General features: G+C 40.8%; 1 protein-coding gene across 1 annotated transcript in view; it reads right to left on the bottom strand.

Annotated features, from left to right (window-relative positions):
• Positions 1 to 7,280: 7,280 nt before the first annotated feature.
• LOC140843706 (uncharacterized) overlaps positions 7,281 to 25,422 on the bottom strand; it is a 98,245-nt gene continuing 80,103 nt past the window's right edge. The window contains exons 5-10 of the mRNA XM_073214158.1: positions 23,503 to 23,703; positions 16,977 to 17,052; positions 10,434 to 10,472; positions 10,273 to 10,314; positions 9,348 to 9,571; positions 7,281 to 8,347 (exon numbers count right to left, since the gene is read on the bottom strand). Of these exons, the coding sequence (XP_073070259.1) occupies positions 17,025 to 17,052; positions 23,503 to 23,703 (229 nt within the window). The 3' untranslated portion in view covers positions 7,281 to 8,347; positions 9,348 to 9,571; positions 10,273 to 10,314; positions 10,434 to 10,472; positions 16,977 to 17,024. The remainder of the gene's footprint in view (positions 8,348 to 9,347; positions 9,572 to 10,272; positions 10,315 to 10,433; positions 10,473 to 16,976; positions 17,053 to 23,502; positions 23,704 to 25,422) is intronic.

Genomic DNA, 25,422 nt, shown 5'->3' with positions numbered 1-25,422 from the left:
GCAGTGCCTGTCTCCAGTGTCAGAGCCAGTGGGCCAAGCACACAGGTGTAAGCCTCTGTACTTTGCATCTCTAGCTGTTGTAGGCAGGGCCTCACTGTGGTGGCCTGATGCTAGCACAGTGACTGCAGCTTTGGGAACTGGTGCCTGAGGGTAGGAGGAAGGTGCAGGAGGCAGCGTGTCACAGTGGGTGGGGGCCTCAGAGCTGAGTAAGCAGCCAGGGGTTGGGGCACCTGAAGCTCCTCAAAGTTCCCAATCTGCTGGGCAGAGGGTGCCCAGATGACCTTGTCCAGCTCTCCCCTCACCCGCGCAGTAAGCTCCATGCAACCCCCACCCATTCAGCAGCCCTCTTGCTGCTAGGAAGCCTCTCAGACCGCCTGCCTTTCCTCTAACACAGAGCGGCTGGCTGTGGATCCCCATCCTCCACAAGCGGCTGGATTCTCAGTCTCTCAAGCACTCCACCTGTCTGAGCTCCCCAACGTCCAGACCACAGGGTGTAGGTTTCTGCTCCCAAAGCAGCCCTCCAGTTCCAGGTTTTCAACAGTTCTAGGCTTCCACCCCCTCCCTGCCTCCGTTTCTCTTCTTCCTGCCAGTGAGCTGGGGTGGGGGAAGGGCTCGGGGCCCGCTGGATTAAGGCTTTCGTTAGTTACCTGGTTTCTGCTCTGTTCATGAGGTCTGTGTGCAGTCTGGTTCAGCCTTTTTTCTTGTTGCTGTTTTAGGGTTAGTTGTATCGACTAACTACATGTTTATACTGTTTGTAGTTTTGGGAGGAGTTCTCCGTCTTACCTCTCGCTGCCATCTTGAATCTCCATTGGTTCTGGGGTTTTAATTTGGTTATCTAATACAATTAGATTCAAAGGCACTAAAGACTGTTTCCAGTGGTAAAGAAGACACTGGTAATCTAGGATATGATGTGACAATAGGTGAGTAAAATATCATCATTGGGGACTACTAATTAGACACTGTATGGACTGAATATTTGTGTCCACCAAAAATTCATATGTTGAAACCTAATCCCAGCTGTGATGGTATTTGGAGGGTGGGGACTTTGGGAAGAAATTAGGTCATGAGGGTGGAGCCCTCATGAATGGGATTACTGCCCCTAGAAGAAGGTGCCAGACCATTGGCTTACTCTCCTCATCCCAGACTTTTAGCCTCCAGAACTGTGAGAAATAAAGTTCTGTTGTTTATAAGCCACTTCATCTGTTTCTTTGTTATAACAGCCCAACAAAGAATAATGTGCATAGAAGACAAGTTGGCCATGTGTTCAAAGTTAAAAGCAGCATTTATATATTTAAACTTTTTATGTGAAAGTGATAGCATTTAATACATATAAGGTCAGTGTCTGAGAATAATAGGTCAGTTATGCTAAACATAAAATATTGAAAAGTGGAAGTTAAGTATATTAGTTCATGTTAGTTATATTATTTTCATTATTTCTATTTTATTAATTTACCTTTTCTTGTATTTATTCTTCTTATTTATATTCAGCCTACTGCTTCTGCTATGTATAATACATTTTTCAAGCTGAATTTGCAATTTCTTCATGGTGTTTAATTACAAGTTTTATCGCAACTTCTCCTCCAGGTTGAAATACCCTCAAGGCATATTCTCAAAACGAGTGACAAATAATGTGTTGATATGTAGCATGTGATGTTTCAGTGTGTATATAATATGTTACCGCAGGTTTTAAAGGTAAAGTTTGGATAAACATTTGCAGAATGATCCAACCATCTTCTCTGGTTCCCATGAGCTCTGTGACATATCTTTTGGTGAAATAATCTCTTAGGACCCTCTCTTCCAATTATAAAATATATTTATTCTAAATTTTCATATTTTAAGAGAAGTCTAAATGGCAAAAATAAATATAGCATGGCTGGTAACTATTCATTGATCTGCTTTATTTACCACAACTCCAGCTTCATGTATAATATGTAGTTTTTATATTGAAGCTTTACACTAAGATTAGTCTCTACATTTTCTGAACAGTGGAAATAGAAGAGGGGTTTAATATGACAGCTGTTGATTTAGTATGCTCTAACGGGGTGTGAATTTTCTTCTTGACTGTGTGCTTCATACTTTGGAAAGCACTGAGCATTTGCCTGAGGCCTGTAAGGATCACACTTTTGGTTCAAAATGCCATAATATGTATTGTGCAATTCTTTGTGCTTGATTTAAAATAAAAGAAAATCCTGTGGAAGTTTCCCTCATTAATCTACCCACTTTGATTCAACAGATTTCTCAGAGCTATGAAATGATTTGGTAACATAAGTAAGCCTAATGGCCACCAATACTTGAAAACCGGAGGGTAATTTATTTTGACTGATCTCGTTATTCTAAAGCATGAATAACCAAGGACAGAACTTCTCAAAATTAAACTTCCTTGTTAGTCCCACTTATAACATTTCTCTGTTCTTATTCCAGTATTACCATGAAGAATTCACCATTATCTTTATAGTTTTAATAAGGAAGAAATGTTTTATTTAGGATTAATGTGACATTTTAAAAATCAGCAAAGCTATCTGCTGTTTCTTTCACAAATACAAAGTTTTCACCTAGTAACGATTCACCATCTCTTACTGCAATGTAGGATTTTTCATCTCGTGCATGTGGAGCAAATCTGTATCTCTAAATCTCAGATTTTCATCTTTCTTTCATAAATCATATCTAATTTTCCTTTGTCTTCTGGACATAGATTCCTTATTGGGCACACACCTCAAAACTACTTCTTTCTCCTTAATTTGTGTCTATAAGCTCAATATTTTCCCAATCATCAAGACTTTAAAACTGAGTTAATTCTTCCTTCTCACCTTCCTCTTGCTGGTTTCACTGTCCTGTGCATTCTGATTGCTTCTTAAATCTAAGCTGTGACGTTTGATGTCTCCTGCTGACTTTCATTACTTTATACTTGGTCTATTTAAATAATGTATTTTTTCCTTGTGATCCAACTTTAATATTACTGCTTAATTGTTTTTCAGCAATGTTCAGTTTGTTTCCATGCTCCTGCTTGAAAAGTGTCCATTCCTTCCCACTGCCTCCTAAGGTGCATCAGGTCAGGCAGGATCCTTGGGACTCTTTCTGCTTCCCGGGTTAGTCTTTTGTAGAAGTTTCAGAGAGGGGACGCCTATGCGGCTCCTGTTAGTTAACCTTGTCTTCTCACCACCCAAAGTTATGTCTGGAGACTGTTTGCATAAATCTGGGCTCTGAAGATAACAGGGCTAACACAACACAGAAGAAACAATACAGGGAGTGGCAATGGCTGATTGCCCACATCTCTGAAGTGAGGCGGTCATGCAGATGGCCGAGATGCCTCATTGGAACATGGGATTTTACCCAGAGAGTAATCACAATGATTTTTAAAAACCGAATTAGAGATAAGGAATAACTGCTTAGCTAGTCACTAAAACAAGCATTCTCTTTATGCAAGAGTGATATCAAAAATCTTTTACTGCTGAGGAATCTCATTTATCCCAACTGGGCTCCTTAGGACTTGAGTGTCTGAACACAGGAAGGGAAAGATAACTTGTGGTGGTGGCAGCTCTCTAACCTTTGAACAGAATCATAACTGGTAAGAAAAAGCCAATTTAATGCATTACTATTCTGAAATTATCTTGTGAACTGAGATAAAGATCTAATACAATACAACTTTAAGATTTATATAGGGTTCTCCATAATATAGCCTACTCATTTTCCAGGGTCACTGCCCATAATTTCTTTACAAATGCACTACATTCCAGCTTTGCTTAATCATGTGCCCAAACTCTACTTACTGCCTGGCCAGGTTGTCCTCGGCGGTCGGTAGGCTATTTAATAGGGGAAGGACAACCTCTCCATCAGATACCAGTTTAACAATGCATTTCAAGTTCACAAAATCAACAAAACATGTTTTGGGAAGATAAGATGGGACTATTTGTGTCCGTTCTCAGAAGACACTATGGAACTTAATGCCCTCCTTTCATTGCCCATTGGCTATAATCAGTATCCTTCCAACTCCACTCATCTGGTTCCAATGTAACTTATAAGATTAGGTCCAAATCTAGTTTTTTAATCTTCACCATAATTTAGAGATTTCTAAACTATTTTAATCATGTTCTGTAGCATTTGAATCTATCAGGGCTTTCTTCCAGCTCTTTTCATATGATACAACATAGCTCGTTAAAACAAGAGCTGTTTGATTCTAATTTATATTTCTTCCAGGGCATCTTGCCCATAGTAGGTTTTCAATAAGCATTTACTGAGTTGAATGTTGCACAGATTTGTAACTATATCTAGTACATTACATTTTTAGTAAGCAAAAAAAGGGAAAAATAAGGAGGTTCTTTATAAGATAAAAACATGATAAAATTCAAGATATATGTAATTTGGACTAGGATTTATGAAAATGACTTTGTAAAACTTTTCTCTACATTTTTAAAAAAAGAGATAATAGTCATTATATTAAATATGACAGCTGCAAAAACATATCTTAATGAAAAATTAGGTGTGTTTTCTGTCTAAGGGCAAAAATAGAATACCAGAATATATTCATAAGCAATTTATTGAAAAAAAAATAAGTGATTTATATTCTTATGTAAATATTACAAGTAAGTTTCCCTCTGGAAAATACAATGAATATTTTGTGAAAAAGACAATTACATTGAAAAATTGAAATGTGCAGAATGCAAACATGTTACTTTGGTACCCAAATGATGATATAAGATAAATGTTGAAAATGCTGAAAGTAGTCAATTGATTTGGATAAATGAAACTCACAAAGCATTATAATTATATGTTAATAGTGTTGAAGAAAACTTCAGGAAAATCTGTATAAACTTATGAAATATGTTCATTTCAATACTCATGATATCTGACAAACCAAATTGGCAATCTACCTGTTGCTAAAATCAAGATGATTTTCTTTGCTATAACATTGAAATACAATCAAACTTGATAATTTACTCTGACCCACAGTTTACTGCATAATAGAAATAAAAATTCCAGCTTGTGGAATTGGACAGAAGGGATTTATGCCTCCCTCAGTGCCAAGCCAGTTACTCAGAGATGCAGGATCTATGAGATCTACTGAACAATGCCATACAAGATAGGATGTAGCTTTCACTGTCTCCTCACATTCATCCTGTAGGATTATAAAGGCGGAATTTAATAATGTGAACCAAGATGGGGGAAGAAAAAGGTCCCTTTTTCGCATAATAACTAATTGGACATATTTTATTAGAAGCTCATTCTTGCCATCTGTGCGTCTTCTGCTCTCTGCATGACTTCCCCACTCTTCTGCCCACAGCCCACTCCTCCAAGAATGGGTCTTAAAGCAGCTGAGTAACTGAAAACCTGTGCTAGAGTCTAAGATGAAAAAGAGGCAGAAGCAGTAGAAGAAAAACTAGAAACTACCCTTAAGGGAAGTGTGGATTTCCTAGTGACAGGAATTGAAAATGTCCTCTAGCTGACATCAAAGGACATGTTAAAGAAAGGCATGGCAGAAGGGGAATCTAATAGGGTAGAGGAGCCACACATAAAGTCTCATCCTCCTATAGAGTCCATATGATCTACTTCTAAATCTCCAAAAATGCCACCAAATAAACTGTCAGTGACCTATCCTTTGATCTAAGCCAAGCTTATCTTACTGCAATACAGGAGACTTAAACTTGCCACCTTGGTATGTTTCTTGGTAGTGCTTCTGAAGAATATGTGTGTGGATGGTGTTGGATTGTCAAGGCTATAGATTTATAAGGTTTTGGTATCTGGTATTAGACAAGTGCAAGTTCATTCATATAGCAACTTCATTATATTGTGTGAAGTTTACAGCAGAATTGTTTAGGATTGGTGGACACAGTGAAGTAAGTGTTTGATGAGTATTTTGATAGGCAGGAGTTTTGCCCAGTTGAGATATATTGCCCTAGTAAAGGGGGCTGTTTACCCTAAGGAGAAATCTGTCGTTCTGAGGGAGAGCTTTCTGAGCAGTATGTTGTTCAGAAAAATCTTTTTTTAGGAAGTTCCTGAATTAAACAATCAAGTTAGTCACAGATTTATCTGCTTGTTTTAGAATGTCTTTGAGTAGTAAGGTCTTATTAATACCAGTTTCTGAAATAGTTCTTGATTCTATTAAGCTGTGTGAGTACAGGCAAGGTATTTTAAACATGAATTTGAAAATTCCTCTCAAACCTTAAGTTAAGGCCTATGTTAGACATTATTTTCTACTCTCTCTGTATGTGTAGACATGTATAAGAATTTTTTAACAATAAATAAATCACGAGATACTAATATAATTTCTCAAAGAAGCATATTTTCAATATATAATTTTACATTTTGTATCTTGAAATGAGAATTTTATATAATGGTATGTATGTATGTGTGTGTGTGCATGTATATATATATACATGTATATAAAAAATGAGAATTAGACAAATTTCAAACTAGAAAAGTATTCTCATCTTCATCTTTAATGCAAATAGGTAAAAAATTTAAATATGTAACTACTTCAGTTATTAGGGAAATACAATGAACTAAATAGAGGAAAAAGTTGACATAAAAAACTAAAAGCAAAAAATTATAAAAGGCATCATAATGAGTAAAATTTAGCCCAATCAGAAAATACAAAAAGTACATATTCAAATTCAGTGAGATGCCTTTGTTTAAAAATTACCAAAGATTCAAACATAAGAGTGTCCAGTGATATTTACAAATTTTGAATTGAGACATTTATCCATTGTTTGTGTGACTGTATTTTGTTGCAACTGTTCTAGAGTGCTATTTGGCTATTTTGACCAAATGCATTAAGCATATATTCCATTTCTAGGAATACTCCCCTACAAAACAATCAGAGATGTATATCAGATTTGTGTTGAACAAAGGTCATTATAGAAGTGTCTGTGTATGAGTAGGGTTCCAGCCATCATAGCACATTCTAAGAAGCAGAATAGAGGAGTGAATGAAGAGGAAGGGTAAGGAATATGCACCAGTTTTCCCTTGCAGCTGCAGGAAGAGTTCTCTTACATCTTACTGTGTAGCCCTTTGTCACGTTACATGAGAGGCTGGGAAATGTTTTCGTTTTAGTCAGCTGTGTGTCCTGCTGAAAATCAGCAATTCTATTGTAATGTGAGAAGGGGAGTCTCTTTTGCATTGTTTTACTGAGCAAATTAACTCCCAATTTGTCTCAGTCTCTCCAATCTACTCTATTCTCTCCTTAGAATAACTAAAAGGCTCATTAAAATTTCTTCCAAACAAAGTTACTATTTTCTTTAAAAATAACAAGCTACTATCCTACAATTTAGATGACTATAGTCAACTTGTTAAAAATAACATTCTTTTTTATTTAAAGATACATGTTAAAAACTTGAATTATACAATATTCTGTTTTATATTAAATTGTAAACACATGTGGATATAATTCAGGAAATAAAACAAAAGGCTAACAATCATTTTTTGTATAGTAGGATAAAATGATTTTTCCATAGTATGTACATATTAATTGTTTATATAGTAGGATAACTGGCCTTATACTTAATACATTTTTTACATGTTTTTAAAATAGACACAGTAAAAAACCAGGAGAGAAATATCAATTTCCACATATAATGCCAAGAAATAAACTTATTAATTTGTCATTTATCTTACAAAATGTATTTAGTTATTTTATATTCCCTGTACCAAACTTTGTATACAAACAACCATGGTCTCTCCCTACAAGGTACTTAAACTCCACTGGGAAATGCAGAAACACCCAGGTAAAATTCCACTAGAATGGCTGGGATACACCGGGTAGACATATGCATAGATTGGTATTAATTACAGTTCTAAGCGGATTCATTCTCCCCAAACTGTGGGGATCAGAAAAATATTTGCTCTGAGTCTAAATGTTGAAAAGAAGGGTAGGAGACAAGAAGGTGCCTGTGTGAAGTTGTAAAGGTATAGTTTAAAAAGTTATCCTATTGCAAGAGCTGCATATATACTTACATAACTATTGGAGTGCATGTGTGGGTGCATGAATGTGTATGTGTGCATACACACAAGAGCAAGCATGTATGTGTGAAATAGAGTAAGACTTGGGAGGCTTTCAGAGGGCCAGGAGAGCATGATAGATCATCTCAAGAAGTCTGAATTTGTTGTGAAAGGTTTGTGTAGAGAGTGAAAGATTCCAAGCAGGTAAGTGCTGCCATAAGATTTGCATTTTAGCAAGTGTCTCATCTGATGCCCCTTTGATATGCAGTCCATCTATGGATAACATTAAAACTATACAGGAAAAAAAGCCACACTCAGAGGGGGGGGCATGCCCAAAACATTCCATTAAATTCACTCTATTATTTAACAGAAAATACTTACATTATTCGTCCTCCAATGGTTGACTTGCCAGCATCTAAAAGTAATCAACAATGTGTAAACCAGGTGTAAAAGACAAAAACCCCAAATACCAACAATTAAATACACCAAATCATTTAGCTGATATAATTACATCTTGCAACAGCCACTGAAATGATAGGAATTTGGGGCACACGCTCTGGCTAGTTACCTTCTTCTTCGTAAAATGAAGCTGCTAAGATCCCCTGCAGTTCAACAATGACTGAGAACTGCTTTACTGATAAAGAAATGAATTTTTGGACAGATTCCTCCCTGACCGTTAGCTTAGAGCACATCAACCACAGAATATAAATCACCCCAGCAGAGCCTCAGTGGACAGCAAGAGCAGAGCAGGACTGAGAGCTCCATTTAGGTGGCCAGCCTGCCTTTCACTCTTAGCAGATACAGGTGTGCTTTTATAAATTTCAAAAGGGTCCTGGCTACTGAAAAAGAAGAGGGGAAGCCAGAGATCAAGAGAAGAAAAAAGGACACATAATCCTGTATTTTCCTTTCACAATTTTGGGAGTAAGTCAGACAGAGAACACCTGAATAAATAAAGTAGGGTGTTTTGTGCTAAACCAGCAACCTGACTAGCATGCAGAACTCACTCCAATTAATTTCTTACATTACGCAAAATCAAACTACTTAGTAAAGTCAATCCTATAAAGTTAACAGAGTAACTGAAGCTCACACACAAAAAATAGGCACATTTTCTAGAATGTTAATAAATGTCATAATATGCTGAGCCATCATCAGTGGTCTAGAGACCAATTATGCATCATACAAATATACTGTAGCTTATTTTCTTCCAGCTTCTATTCCATTATATAACTGTTAATTGGCCCAACCTTCAAGAACAAAGTGCTGGCAATTTTTTGCCAGCTAAAAAATCAAGTTAAAAGTCAAGACATTTAGATCAATTCCAGTTTCACTAAACATCTCCAAGCAGCCAAGTAAGATGTTCTGTTTGTTGTACACAGTAACTCTGGTCATTTCTTATTGCTGTGAACGCAACTTACCTACATGCCTAATGAATGCTACATTTACAAGTTCCTTCTTAGGAGCACCTGGTGGTGCAACCACAGATTTGGGTTTTGGTATCTCCTCTTCCTCCTCCATCATCTCCTGGGCACTTTCCTCTGGGGCCTGCCACCTCCCAAGCAGCCACCCACTGGCTCTGCTTCACTGATTCCTTCTTTGTGCTCCCATGATTCTTCTGGAGACATTTCTGTCTCCCCATTTTCTACTGAAATAAGGTATTTTAACTCAGTATTCTGGTAAAAAATTTAGAGTCTATACTTTAAAACACAGATGCTTTTAAACAACAAATAGAACTTTGCATATTTAGTTCCAGTTTCCAATGTCTAGTGACACATAGGAAAGTATCTTTCACAACAGAAATGGATAATAGCTTTCAAGCTGGCCTCACTGCTGACACCAGAGCTGACTCAGAGACTACGAGAGATTTCTATTTTTATAAAGCTTCATTTCATAAGGACAAACAAAATGTGAACAGCGGATGTATCGTTTGTAACAACCCAGTAACTCCATCATCAAAATGCCCTGACAGTGGAAAAAAAGGGAAAGTTTAAAACCAGAACACAGGATTTAGGGGCTCTTTTCTTTTCCCTCTACAAGTAATATCTTTGGTATCAAATTTTTGTAAATATAAAACCCTTAAAAATAAGAAAGTTACACAAAGGAAGGATTCTCACAAAGTAAATGGAACAAGTATAACTATTTAAACTGACTAGCATTCTTCCACCCAATTCCTCTATATTGACAACTACTAAATTTATCATGGCATGGTTAATCCAAACACAAAGATTCAATGTCAGTGTTAAATGTAGGCATTACAATAATCGTAACACTTACATGTGCACCTTAAATCTTGAGTGAAAGAGTTTCATAATACTATATTAATATGGTCAGAAATTTTCTTACCAACAGGTTCTGAAACTTCCATGCTAACAACTGAATTTGAACCTAGACAAGAAATTGAGATATAATATATATTTACAAAACAATATTTAGCTTTATACACTACAGGCAACTTAAATGTTTTCTCAATTAGATATTCAAAGAGTCATATTATAGATGCTTACCTTCACATGATTGTTCCTCTTGAGAAGGTTCCACAGGTGCTATTTAATAGAAATAAGTTCTATTAAAAATTGAAGCTATACATCTATTTTATTTATGTTCTAAAATACACTAAAAACCTAAGTTCAATAACCCAACAAAATCTCAATAATCCAGAACTAACTAATGGCAACTAACTCAGGTTTTCAAACTATAAGTCTGTTTAACCTACGTGTAAAAATCTACCAATCACAGCCAACTTTGAATTCTTTTATTTACTGAAATGTACTTATAAAAGTATGCTTATTCTCATATTTTGCTTCAAAAACTTTTCTGTCATATATTTAAAGAGTATTCAGCAGCATACACAGATTAGATTAATGATTTTGCTCAACAAAGACACATTACTTCTCTAGTTTCTCTTGGTAGCTGTAGTCAAAGAAGGCTATGATTAGCCCTTTTAAAATTCTATAATCATACATGTTTTACCATCAAGATCCTTGAATAAATTCTATTTGATACCAATAAAGTAAAAAGGACATTCGTATAAAGTCCCTGAAATATGAATGGGCCCTTGCAACATCTCAGAAAAGATGATTAAAATGACACTGGCTTTGTCTCTCTACTAGAATTCTAAGATCAAGCAACAATCCAGTTTCCACAATTGTCACACTGAAATCTATTTGATATCACTGAAAGAGATGTATGAGAAATATATACTGACACTTAAAGGTTTAAATTTCTTTTTATATCTGAAAGCCTAATGATACTCTGGTATGAAAGTGCCCTTGCTTTAAAGAATCTCCAAGATGCAGAAAAGACACTGAACAATTTGAAGTCACATAAATCCTGCACGCCAATAAACACTGAATTCATAATCTGCGAAAGTTATATTTAAAATCACTCCCCTGGAGTGTTAAGACCTGTAAGTCAAGAAAAGTTTTCAGCCCAATCTTCTATAACATGCAGTAGTGAAGAAAGGAGTATCTTGCCCCTGAAAGGTAAAGGGCAACCAACATCTCTTGAGAAGTGACATACTTAGTGTCACTGCTGCAGATGATCCCATACAGTGGTATTTGGATGACCTTAAAATGGAAAGACACCTCAGCCAGCAACACCAGCATGGCTCCCACCGCGGCACAGTGCAGCTGGAGAGGCAAAGCACAGAGGTAACAGGGGCAACACCGGACAGGTGCAGGAAGGTAGAGTGAATGGTCTAAGACACCCCAACCTATGCGATTAGCAGGATGTTAACAGAAATGGAAAAAGCATTTGAACTAGGTTTGGAAGGAACAGTAATTCTACTTCACAAAAGATTTTTTTTTCACTTCCTATTTCAAAGAAAAGTTTACAGGTATAGTAAGGAAAAATTACTCAACTTCCAGAGAAAGTCAGGCAGTGCTCGGAGATCAGGCTGACGTGCCAACCTCAGGATGGAGGAGGCGCAGACACTGGTGCTGAGAGGCCAGCACTGGGCTGACTCCTGGCTTTAAAGCCTAGAGTGCCACGTACAAGTGGTGAGAGGCAATTATTTCACTGAATCATGGAAATGACATGCCAGCTGCCTGACAGGATTGCTCAGAGCACTGAATGAGAGTATGCATTTGTTTAGTTGCAATTAAAGAACTCCTCGCACCTAGGAGATATTCAGCAAGTGACTCCCCACTCCCTAATATGTAATGAGCCGTCAGTTCAATTCTATCAACTAACATATACTGCACATCTATTATGGGCCAGACAGGGATAGAAACACTCACAAATCCACACAGTGCTGGAGGCAGGGTTGGAGGTTGTGGCAAGTTACCCTAAATCCACTTAAATTTTTATTGCGCCCTCCTGTGCTGATTGCTATCTTATTTAACCACCCCTCCAACCCTATGAAGTAAGCGGTAACTTAGCTAACATTCTGACGTATTAGAATGGGCTTCTCCAAGTTACACAAATGCCACCTTGCCCTTCCTCACACAGCCCCTGCTGAAAATCCCTTAGTAAAAGTAAACCAAGTAAGTGATGACACCGGATAGTCAAGCACTGTAAGGCAAGGAAGACTGAGACAATCAGTATGGGGGGCTCTCCATCACTTATAAGACATGCCAAACTGCAAATGGGCTTTATAAGACCCAACAGTACACACACCTCAACACCTGGTTCTACAACCAACTCTTAGATTTACAAATACACAATACATGCCTCAGGCTGTAAGGGACCTCTCAGGACAGTGACATCAGTCATAAGACTATCTCTATGGCTGCATAATGCAGCATAATAAAAATCTATTCATGGTTTTATTTTTCAAAACACCCTACATTTGTAACACATTTGTCTTCAGTTTGTACAGCTTACAGAGGCAGAGACAGGGTCAAGTACAAACAGCAATTAAGTTATTAATATACACATAATGATGACATTAAAGGGCCTCAAAATCAGAAGCTGACAATAGTTACCCCAGGATGGAAGAAAAAAAGCTTATCTTTGCATTCAGACCATGGATCACATCACAATTCAAATAGCAATGGTGGCAACATCTGCGAACTGATGACTTTGGAACAATGAACCAGAAAAATCACAGCTACAGCAACATGTTCTTTACACTGAAACTTGTCAGTGTATTTGTACCCAGTCTCTTCTCTCACACACATACGCATTCACACACATCTCCAACCCTTTCTCATTCTACTCCTATTATTCATAATATACATCACATCCAGATTTACTGGCTACTAATGTGCATAGGCTTGTAATTCTACCAGGTCCAAAGTCACTTTTTCATGGCTGGCAAACATACCCATTGGGGCTTGATTACCAAGTCCTGCACGCTTCGTATCTGCTAGTCAAGGAGAAGTTAGTAAACCTCCCAAGGAGAGAAAGCAGTTTCATACTTTCTAATGGCATCTCCATGTGCAGAAGATACATCCTCATCAGGAGCACACCCTCATCAAGTATTCAAAAAAGAACAATTGTAATTAGGTGGGAAAGTTTATCAGAAGTGTTCTAGTTAATAAAACTGCCATACCTCAAACTAAAAGAAACTAATGCTATTGTTTATGATAAAGGAAGATTAATGAACTGGCTATGATACAAGGTATATTACCAAAAATTTTAAAACAAGTGAAAGATTTTACCAAAAGACAGTCAGGCAACAGAACTGCCTATGGTTTAACACAAATGATAATGTGAATCCTAAAACTGTTACTTAAAATTTGATAATGGTGCAATAAGCCAGACACAAAAGATCACGTGTACAATTCCATTCACATGAAATATTCACAATAGGTAAATTTATACACTCAGAAAGTAAATAGTTGATTGCCAAAAGCTGGGAAAAGGGGAGTGTTAAATGACTGCTTAAAGAGGATGATTTCCTTTGGAGGCGATGAGAATGTAGTAAGCTGCACAACGCTGTGTATGTACCAAATGCCACTGAACTGTCCAATTTCAAATGGCTAATTTCATGTCATATGGATTTCACCTCAATTTTTAAAAACAATTTTTTTTTAAAGATTTGATTATGGATCAAAGGTCTTTAACACAGAGACTCTTACTTGGCCAGTTCATGGGTACAGTGAAGGCCACACTAGTGGTGGGCTGTGAAAGCCAGGTTTCAATTCAAGTTATATTTTAAATATAACGTCTGGCCAACTCTTAAGGTGCTTAATCCACATAGTCCATAAATCAGCAATTTAAATGTGTACTGCTTTAGATATATAAAACTAATCTTTCATCTCTTTTCACACAAAACAACAATATGTAAAAGTCATCCTACTTAAATTTCTTAGTCCTGGCAGCTAAATGGTGTTCACTATTAATAAATAAAAACTTCAGTGTTGTTGCAAACGTCACAGTGTCTTACACTACACTGAAGTAAGAAACTGTGTGACAAAATTCTGTCCAATACAAGCTTCTGCAATCATGGAAAAGTTCTGTTTCTGTGCAGTGATATGACCGTCACTTAGCCACATGTGGCTATTAAGCACTTGAAAGGAGGCTGTGACCAAGGAACTGACTTTTAAATTGAAACATTTAGTTTTAATTTAAAGAGCCGTTATGTGCAAGTTCTAGATCCTCTTAATGATTATACTCAGTTGTACAAAACCTTCCACTTTTATCCCACCCCCCACACACCCCATTACCCAGCTTAGGATAGTTCTTCTGAGATACTCTAGGGTGGGATCCTTCTTGCAGCTGTAAGCACACCTACACACAGATCTCAGTTCTGGTTCCCTAAGACATTAGAAACTTCCAGAATGACTGTGGTTTTCTGAAACACAGAGCCTTTTCCCACCTCCTGTAAAGTCTCCACAGGCTGAAATGGTGTACATACCTAGTAAGTATGTAATTCATTGGGCCTGGACTGCAGCCGTTTCTTTTGGTTTTCATAGGTCACTAGTTCCTTATAGTCTTATCACTTCAGTTTTCTCACCATCTGTAGCAGTCCACCTATATATTTACTGCATTTCCTTCAGGGTTCAATAGACTAAAAACAACTTTGTATGTGTCAGTTTTCCAAGAAGGGGTTAGAGAAACAATACTGAAGAGATGCTCAAGTACAATTTGCGTAAGGAACTAAAAATTCTCTAGCAGCCAGATGACCATACACTCCCAACCAAATCCGCCTGCCTGAGGTATTTCTCTCCCACAGACAATACTGAGAACCAGTAAAGGCAGACATCACAGCCAAATGCCCACACAACACATGAAATGTCCATGGTTTTGCCTTAACTACCTATGCTCTCAAAATAAAAAGGTACAATGCTATAGCGGTGAACAGAGCTGTTTCAAATGATCTCACATTATTTCCTAAAATGTAGGAAGAAGTAATTTCAAAGTAGAGCATTGCCTACTTATCACAATGTCACCCTGCTACTACTGAGACAGAACAGGGAGGCGGTGCCATAGGCCACAATCTCATGGACTCAGTTTCTGAAAAAGTGTCTCAGCCAAAAAGACCTTTTCATAGCAAATAAGAGGGAGAAGACTACCTGTGTTATTACTACTAGAATAAGCTTTGAAATCAGATGTAGAGTCTATCCCTGGCTCCTCCACTTACTAGGAGATGTCAGCTCATTTATTTAGCTTTTCTGAGCCTTATTTTCTTATCTACAAAAGGGCTCAACATAACCTCAAGAGATTGTTGTGAAGATAAAAGCATATGAAGCAGGTAACTGCTCAATAAGTTTATTATTACAAGCTTTTCAAAGCCCCATATTAACAAAACTTTTGAAGAATAAACACAAGAAAGGCAAATTCTAGGGCCTCTCTCAGGAAATCCATGCTGGTTGGTGGTCAAGATGTTAGCCCCAGGGATGCCCTTCTCCCCTGTCAACAGCACAGTGTAATGGAAAGGGCACTAAGCTAGCAGTTGGCAAACAAATTCCAGACTCCACTGTCACTGAATCAGTCACTGAGTAACTGTACGCTTCAGTTTCTTTCTCTGACAAACCTGTACTACACTGCCAGGGTCACTTTCAGCCCTAACATTCTACGAACTATTCATTCACTAAAAGCAATGACACACATCCACCTGAGTGGGCTTTCTGCAGAGTAACTAAGATCCACTATGTTTTTCAAACAGCCCTAAAACATAGGTTTATTTATAATTTATACCCCATTTACTTCAAAAATACTGTAGGTGAACTTAAAATACTTTGCAGACAACCAACCACCCAAAGGAGCTGGACACACCACTGAGTAGTACAGTAGCCCACTGTGCTTCTATAGAAACGGTCAACCCAGAAGCTGCCCCAACGACATTCTAAGGCATGCACTTTCTGCTTGTTTCAAGGCGAGTGGCTTACAATTACCGGGATGGAATGTGGTTTGGATTGGGTGTAACCACTCTTAGGTTAGGCTGGTGAAAGATGCTCAAGAAATCCTTACTGTTTCTCTCACCTAGAAAGCAGAATTATGATGGGGAACTGGCTCCACCTGGAGTACTGTGACAACTACATTTCCTAAAACAAAGTCACTTAGAAAAAAATACACCTACAGCATAGCCTGCTTTGTTATAAACCACTGAAAACAAGGACACCACTTTTAAGAAGCTTTGGTATGAATCCACAAATGACAGCTTAAAAAGAAGCCTAAGGATGTCAGAATAATCAAGAACTTTCACCTAGTGGCCATATTCTTGCTTCCCAATAATTTAAGAACTGTGAATTTAATGATGAAATTCTTAATTAACATGCCCAATAGACATACCAGTAAAGAAAAGCTGCTCCAAAGAGCGTCTATTCTCAATCAAAATTTCATAATGGCAGTAACTCACTGTTAGGTATGAGCACCAAGCAGTGTAAAAAGGTAACTGATGCTCTACTCCAGCAATTTCCTAGCAAGCTGAAATAAAATACCGAAACACAAGAAACGTAAATTTTATGTGAATTATATCTGAACTTAAAAAACACTTATGGTATTAACAAAGAACAGTACCAGAAAATGTATCTCTAGGTTTATGATTAGGATAAGATTGAAATGAGTTACAAAGGGCACCTATGAACAACTCCTCTGCTCAGCTTTGAAACCCTCTCAACCATGTTATGTCTTCCAGTAGAGTAAATTGGGGGTCTGACCTCTTTCTAGACTCCAGGACCACGATTAATTCATCTTGTGGTGTCACTTCAAGTGCCCAGCACAGTATCCTGCGTTCTGTAAACACAAAAATGTTTGTTCATTAATTGCTATACATCATTCTGAGCACAAACTAGACTTACATCTCAAAAAATTCCATTCTAATACTGCCAACTCACCACAAAAGACTATCGAATCCTTTTCATTCCTTTCTCTTCGACTAGAAAAACATTAATATTTTAACACTTTAAGACATTTCCTCCCCAGCAAACAAAAACAAAACAAGGCTTAAAATTTGTCATCTTCTCTACTTCCCTAACTCGCCCTCAGAAATTTTAATCACTACCTTTTCTTGCAGTACAATTCCAGAGAAGGTGAAAAACAAGGGACAGAACAAAGCCATGTACAAAAACCTGCAGTAAATAAAAGCTGCTCCAAAGAGGGTCTGTTCTCAATCAAAATTTCTTACCAGTTCAAATAGCTGTTCACAAGGAAAGCACTGGTTCATGTAATGCCTTCACTTACTCCCTAAATCCTCACGCTGGAGCCATAGCAAGCATGTAAAGTCAGGAAATAAGAGCCCAAATCTAATAATTGGTTAAGTCAAGGTAAGAAATAACTAGCTAGAAAATGAGGTAGGAAAAGAAATAACACTCCTGGAACAATATTTTCCCCTCACCTTCTCTGCCTACTTTACTTACTGTCCCACTGAAGACTTTGTTACTGCAGGGATTTCAGTCTCATGGGAAAGGGAAAATCCAGTCAAGAACATCATCTATCTTCTGTCTAAACTTATCTCTCAGTCAACAGGTATCACTTAAAATCATAATAAAGCCCAAGAGCCCTTCTGAACAAAACAATTACATAAGATTCTGCACTCTACTCTGGTGACCCTGAAGAAGTCACTTTTGAGACTACTCAGTGATTAGCAAGCATCCACCACGTACTTGTGACGGCTGCATTAACTTTGTGCATATACTAAAAACCACTACAGTGAATTCTGTGATGTGTGAGTTATATCTCTGTCACTAAAAAAGGCACATTCCTTCCCCACTAAAAGACACCCATCAAAAACCAAGTATGTTCTACGAAACAGAACATTTCTCTTTAAAATTCAGGTTCCATAATACAATGTGCTATGTTTTGGAGACAGTTCCACCTCTGAGAACTGCTGGTTTTATTCTATATTCATTTTTACTGGCAGAGTTCTGAGAGATGTTAAGGGTGCGATGGTGGAAAGGACACCACACCATTACTACAGAAGCCTGGATGCTCTACAAGTCCAAGTGCTATGCTCTGAAATGTTTGTGTCCCCCCCAAAATTCATATGTTGAAATTCTAATGTCCCAAGTATTGGACTTAGGTGGGGTTTTTTGGAGGCCATAAGTCATAACAGCAGAGCCCTGACGAATGCATTTCACAAACAGCTCCTTTATAAAAGAGGCCCCCGGGAGCTCCCTTGCCCCTTCCGCCATGTGAGAACAAGAAGCCAGCAATCTGATCTGAGAGAGGGAAGGAGGCCCTCATCAGACCAGGCTGGCACCCTGATCGTGGTCTTCCAGCCTCCTGAGCTGTGAGGGATAAATTTTGTTGTTTACAGGCTACCTAGTCTGTGGTACTACACAGCAGCCCAAATGGACTAAGACACCAAGTAATCCTGAATTAAATCGCTAAACTTACTTCTCATTCAACAATAAAAAAGAATGAACTGTGTGCAAATTGAAACTCAAAATAAGTAAAATAAGTACATTCTAGTGTAGAAAATGTTTGTTCTCTTACGCACAACCCTTGTCTTCCACATTTTCATTCATTTCAGGACTTCTACTTTAAAGAGCATCACGTAGTCAATTTACTTGGATCCGCAGAGAATTGAACTTCAATGAATTACACTTGGTTACATTTAATTTGTATTCTACTGAATCATTCCGTTGGAAACCTGTATTACTTTTTCAGAGAGCTAAGATCAACACTGAATCCCAAGTTTTGACTTGGGATGGCTGGAAACAGGCATAACCACCCAGCAGCCTTCTGACACTGTGCAAAAACATTTACGGCAACTGGCTGCTCAAGGAACCACCTGAAAAACCCAACTAGCCTGTTTTCAGGAGAAATGACAGATATTCACCCTGGACAGGAACAGTTAGGAAGTCATTCAGTGTTCTACCTCTAGACTTCCTCCTTCAAGAGCTCTTCCTCCTAATCAGCTTAACAACAGGGACCCACAACAAATCTCAACAAGGGCTTAACAACCAAAGAAAACATGCTCCCCTTCTGTTTATTTCCTCACTATAAAAAAACTTGAAACTTTTATGGCTCCCCCTTTGTAAATTCCTAAGGGCAAGTTTCAATTTTTTCCTCTGCTTCTTCCACGCATAGTTCTCTGCTCTGATGGTGGTACTTTATGGACCTATATGGGCTCAAACATGCAATCCAACAGTCCCACATCTCTCTGGACCTCAATTTAGAAACCATTCTTTTCCAATAGACAACCCTAAGGAGGACACTTTTAAAAATATGAACTGGCATTTTGTAGAAGCAGTTGACAAAGTCAGTAACACCAAAACAGTTTGATAAAACTGAAAAAAACTGACCACCAAGTAACAAAGTACTTTTCTTATAATCGCTTTCTTACATATTTTTACATCTCCACTTCTAACAGTGTCACAGAGAAAAGGAGTAAGAATAAACCAGCAAGTTGGCACATGCCAGTAAGAGGAAAGACAGCTCTCCTACCTAAGAGGTAAAGACTCGTCACCCAACAATGCCTACTCCAGATCACTGCTCTGAGGATGGCTGTCCCTTCCTGACTCACTGGCTGATGGGTGGACAAGCTGGAAATGGAGTTCCAAGTCTAGCCAGAGTGGTGCTGGTGGCTCCAGAGTGAGGAGGGACGTCCAAAAAAGAAACAAGAAAATGGCTGGATAAAAGGAATCTGCATGATAAGGTATGGGGAACCGCGCACTTTTAGGGGCTGGTAAGTGAACTTTATTTAAGTAGGCCAAACTGCTTGATCTAAGCAAAGAAATAAAAACTAAGTTTCCTTGCTCAAAGGCAAAACATCAAGAAAATCAAACAACCAAATTCAAAGTGTGCTCATATATGTACTTACTTCACAGAAGTACTTCTCCAAGCTCTCTGCCTCTAATACAGAAACTGTAGCAAGTTTCTGAAGAAGCTAAACTCCCAGAGACTTTTATGATGTCCATTTATCTAGGAAATACAACATGGAACTTCAAAGAGAAATCAACAGTCTATTCTCACAAATTGCCAAGAACATCTGAGATCTGGTTCTCCAATACCCTGGCTCACCAAGGTACATTCCTTTCTCTCTTGAAGCCAATATTGACAGTTCGTAAAATAAGCACTTTTTTATACAGGGGAGAATAGTTAACTTCACTCACTTGACATTCCCACAACATCAGTACCTGAAAGCATGTCATCCTATCACTTAAGCAGCCCCGAAATACAGAAAGCTTTTCAAAGACCAAACCTGACTTGAAAACACACAAAACAGTCTACTAGCTATGGTCAGAATGGCACGTGACAACTATTAAGCTATACTACCAAGTATCTGAACAGGCTAATTACTGACACGTGAACATAAAGAGTGACTTACAATACCACGCAGCCTGAATAAGCTATCCGATTTTGACGAAATTAAAATTCTAAACGTGTCACTAAGAAGACAAGTCCCACTTAAGAAAAAGAGAACACACATCAATGTAGTTTCCTATACACATTACAGGAGGAACTCTTACTTTTGACACTGTTAACTTTACAAGCTTACACAATGCTTTACAAAACTAAAACATCTGTGAAGTGATGGCCAACAGTTTCTGCCGGATCACAAGACTGCAATGCATCTTGGGATTCCTTCAGGACACTTCCGTGCCAGATACCCAAAACGTTATTACAGTTTCAATCATAGAAACTGGAGCAAGAAACGCTCTCTCTAGGTATAAGGTGAAGGGAAAACTCGGGCGCTCGTCCTCCCAGCTCCTCGGGTCTGGCTCGCTCAACGCCCACCCACCTCCTGGTTCCAGTTGTCCCACGTCTGGGCCTCGTGGCACTGATGGCCGCGGTCCCCTCTCCGTCCCATACGGTTCTCAGTTCTAGTGGGTAGCTGCGGCCCCCGAGGAAGGGACGAGCCCCAGATCCCTCCCCGACACCCGGCTACGGCTCCTCCAGGCCCTCCGCCGCGCCTGGGCCGCCCCACCCTGGGCCGCCCCACCCAGGGCTGCCCGCGCCCGGCGTCGCTGTTAGCGCCCCACGTGACGCCAGGCCCCGAGGCCGCGCGTCCCCCGCCCTGCGAGGCGAGCCGCAGACCCGTCCCCCCACCCCATTAAGCTGGGCTCCGGCCTCCCGCTCGGCTGCTCCCGCGTCCCGGCCCCTTTACCAGAAGGGCCTCCCGCGCCACTGCCGGCTCCGTGGTGGTTGGCACTGGCGATGGCTGGGCCGGGCCACGCAGGAAGGACGGCACGAACTCGGCGGCGTGGACGTTGGGGACGAAGGGTTTGGCGCTGACGTGGAGCTGACGGCTGAAGGCCGCGCTGTGGTGCTCACGCTGGGCCTCTGCGGCTACCGCCGCCAAAGGCCTCCGGCGCCGCCGCACGGGCCCGACCCGGGGGCTTCCATGTCCGCCTGTTCCCAGCAGTCGGGCACTGAGTCGCTGCTGCTCCCTCGGCTGCTGCCCCCGCCGCCGCCGTTGCCACTGCCCGGATCCATGATCGGGGGGCGGGGGGCGGGCGTGTGTGTGGTGAAGAGAGGGCGGGAAATGGAGGCGGGGACGACGGGCCGCGGAGGAGCAGGCCGTGCTGACCCGGGGAAGTGGGAGGCAGAAGGGCTGGGGGCTAGCAACAGAGTCCCCGGCGTCACCGCCGCAGCAGCTCCAGTCCCTACTACGCACTCGCGACAACCGCGACGGCGGCGGCGGCGGCTCAACCCTCCTCGTGTGTGCGAGCCGATGTCCTTCCACCCAACCCAGGCACCTCTGACTGCCTCACCGGCCACCCCACGAACGCGCAGATTGACTCCTCGCCGCCTCCCGTACCTTCGCCTCAGTAGTTCTCAGCCCCGTTCGTCCCCGCTTCCGGCTAGGAAGCACGGACGGAACTACGAGTGCCGACAGCGCCCGCGCGTCCCCGATGCGGTTTCCCGGGGGGCCGATGGGAGTCGGAGTTCCGTGGCCCGGAGCAACCGGAAAAGGCTCCGGTTCCCGGCAGGCAGCGCGAAGACGCGAGACCTGGTCGCCCTGGCGGCCCCACCTGTCACCGGGTGGGGCAGCGGCAGGGGTGAGTCTTGGCGTGACTCCGTGCTGGGCCTCCGATCCAGAGCCTTTCAGCCCTCGGGGGCGGTCCACTCTGTCCTGTGAGGCTCAGGATGAGGGAAAACCGACAGCAGTTCTACGGGGGGATAAAGCTTTCAACCCCTGGACACCTGTTGAAGAGACTGTCATTTCCCCATTGTATGTCCATGGCTCATTCATCATATATTAATTGACCATATATGTTTGGGTTAATGTCTGGAGTCTCTATTCTATTCCACTGGTCTGTGGCTCTGTTTTTGTGCCATTACCAAACTGTCTTGATTACTGTGGCTTTGTAGTAGAGCTTGAAGTTGGGGAACGAGATCCCCCCCGCCCCCCACTTTATTCTTCCTTCTCAGGATTGCTTTGGCTATTCGGGGTCTTTGGTGTTTCCATATGAATTTTTGAACTATTTGTTCCAGTTCGTTGAAAACATCTTAGCCATTTTTAAATGTACAATTGAGTGGTATTCAGTATATTCACGTTGTTGAGCAGCCATCACCACCATCCGCCTCTGAATTCTCCATCTTTCCAGATTGAAACTCTATGCCCATTAAACCCTCACTCCCCAATCTTCCCTCCTGCCAGCCCCTGGCAACCACCATTCTGCTTTCTGACTCTATGAATTTGATTACTTTAGGAATCTCAATACAAGAAAAATCATACAGTATTTATCTTTTTGGGACTGGCTTCTTTCACTTAGCATAATATCCTCAAGATTGATCTACAAGACACACTGAAGCATGTTATCAGAATTTCCTTCCTTCTTAACGTTAAACAGTATTCCATTGTACGGACAGACGGCATTGTGTGTTTACCCATTGCACATATTCTTTTATTTAATTCTCACCACAGCCACAAGAGTCAGGTATCTATACTGGACACATAGTATCTCCTGCTCAGATGACCTCAGTGCCCTTGTCCTGGGCCTTCAGCCACTCCCCCTACCTGGATCTGGGTCTGGCTCCCCTTATAATTTTCAGACCTGGATGAAACCCCACTATCACACATGGTTGCCAAAGCGGCAGCAGGAGGCACACGGATTCAGGGCCGCGGTCTCCTAGAGGGAAACAGTACATAGGAGGAAGCTGGGCAAAGTCCCTATCTTTCTTTCCTCGTGGTCCTATGGGCCGTTCAGAGGCACATCTTCCCCTCTATTGGTTTCCTGTGGGGGCTGTAACAAACTGCCACAGATGGAGTGACTTAAAACAACAGGAACTTACTCTCCCATTGTTCTGGAGGTCTTCAGTCTTAAATCAAGGGGCTGTACCCCCTCTGAAGCCTCTAGGGGAGAAATCTTCCTTGCCTCTTCCAGCTTCTGGTGGTCCCAGACATTCCTCAGCTGTGGCTGCATCGCTCCAATCTCTGCCTCTATCTTGACGTGGCCTCTTCTCTGTGTGTCTGTCCACATTGTCCTCTTCTTTCTCTTAGGAAAACACCAGTCATTAAACTTAAGGCCTGCTCTAAATACAGAATGATTTTTAGACTGAGATCATCCACTATTTACATTTGCAAGGACCCTATTTCCAGGTGGACAAGAATTCTGGGGGACACTGTTCCATCAGTTATACAGCCCACCTGAACAAGTGCTGCATGGGGAACAGGCAGCACCTGCTTTGTCCCTCCCCAGCTCATCCTGCCTCAGTAGCTGCTGAGGTAACTCACTGCATTAGTGTTCTAGGGCTGCCGGAATCAAAGCCATAGACCATGGGGCCGAGACAACTGACATTTGTTTCTCACAGTTCTGTAGGCTGCAAGCCCAAGCCTAAGGGGTTCCAGGTTTGGGTCTCCTGAGGCCTCTCTCCTTGGCTTGCAGATGGCTGCCTTCTCACTGCCTTCTCACTGGCCCTTTCCTCTGGGCATGCCCATCCCTTACATGGGCATCTCTTCTTATATGGACAGCATTCAGGTTGGATTAGGCACACCCTAATGTCCTCATTTTAACTGAACCACCTTTTGAATGACCTCATCTCCAAATACTGTCACAATCTGACCTATGGGGTCTGGGGTTAGGACTTGAATATATGAATTTCAGGTGGGGTGGGAAACAACTCAGCCCACAATACTCATTGTTTGCATTACCTCACATCGTCCTTGCTGAGTGCTTCCTGGAAGACCCCAAACTAACATCAGACTCTCTTCCCCCAAACCCACACGTACCTCTTTCATTCTGTATATTAGCACCATGCCTTTTCCTTAATAGCACTTCCACAATTGTATGTACTTAATTTATTACATTTTTTTTCTGTTTCCCCGACCTGATGGAAAACTGCATTAGGGTAAGAACCACATATAAAATGAATTCACTGTTATGCCTTGATGCCTGGCATAGTGCCGAGTATGGAGTGGGCATGTGACCAATATTTATGGAATGGGAGGATATTTTTTTGCCTCTCAAATCATCTAATAATACAGATACCACTGTCTGCATGCTCTGTGTCTTGCGATTGTTGGTGGCAGTCAATGATTTGAAAGGAAGAAATCAAACTTCCCTGAAAAGACATGGTGAACCTTAAAACTGCAAATAATCAGGACACCCTGGAAATCAGAGTGAAGCCACTTTGAAAAACTCTTAACACCTGACAGACAGTGACACTTCGGACAGTGCTGATGAGACAGGGGCCTTGGGTGTAGTCAGAGTAGGGTGAGATCCTCTGGAAAAAGTAAGGCAGGATATTTACAGTCAAGGAAATGTAACAATATAAAGGATATCAGACTAGGAATATAGACATCTTCAGTGAGATCAGTTAAAGGTCAAAAGGCTAGGAGCAACTTGGCCTGGAATGTCTGAGTGTTCCGCAAGGGTACCTCAGCATAACCCGTGACTTCACTGTAAACAGCCCTAGCAAACAGACAACAACCCAGCCCACCTTGGGGGCAGGGCACATGGTACAAGTCTGCACCCCTAGCCCTTTACCCACATTCCTGAAAATCCTCAATGAACTATAAATCCCCTAGACAACGCACCACCCTGGGCTCTCTTGTCCCCTCCTGGTGTGAGGCAGGAGCTCTTTCCTTTCACTTTATTTCTCAATAAAAGCCTCTCCCTGGCTCTCCTACCTTGGGTGTTTGCTAAGTTCATTCTTCAACTTTGCAAACAAGAACCCTGACTTCACTAAGAGAAAGCAGGAGTTCAGAGGAGC

Source organism: Manis javanica, chromosome 10 (assembly GCF_040802235.1).
Source record: "Manis javanica isolate MJ-LG chromosome 10, MJ_LKY, whole genome shotgun sequence".
NCBI classification, from domain to species: domain Eukaryota; kingdom Metazoa; phylum Chordata; class Mammalia; order Pholidota; family Manidae; genus Manis; species Manis javanica.
Note: the sequence above shows the minus strand (reverse complement) of the source record. Positions and strands in the feature narration are given on the sequence as shown.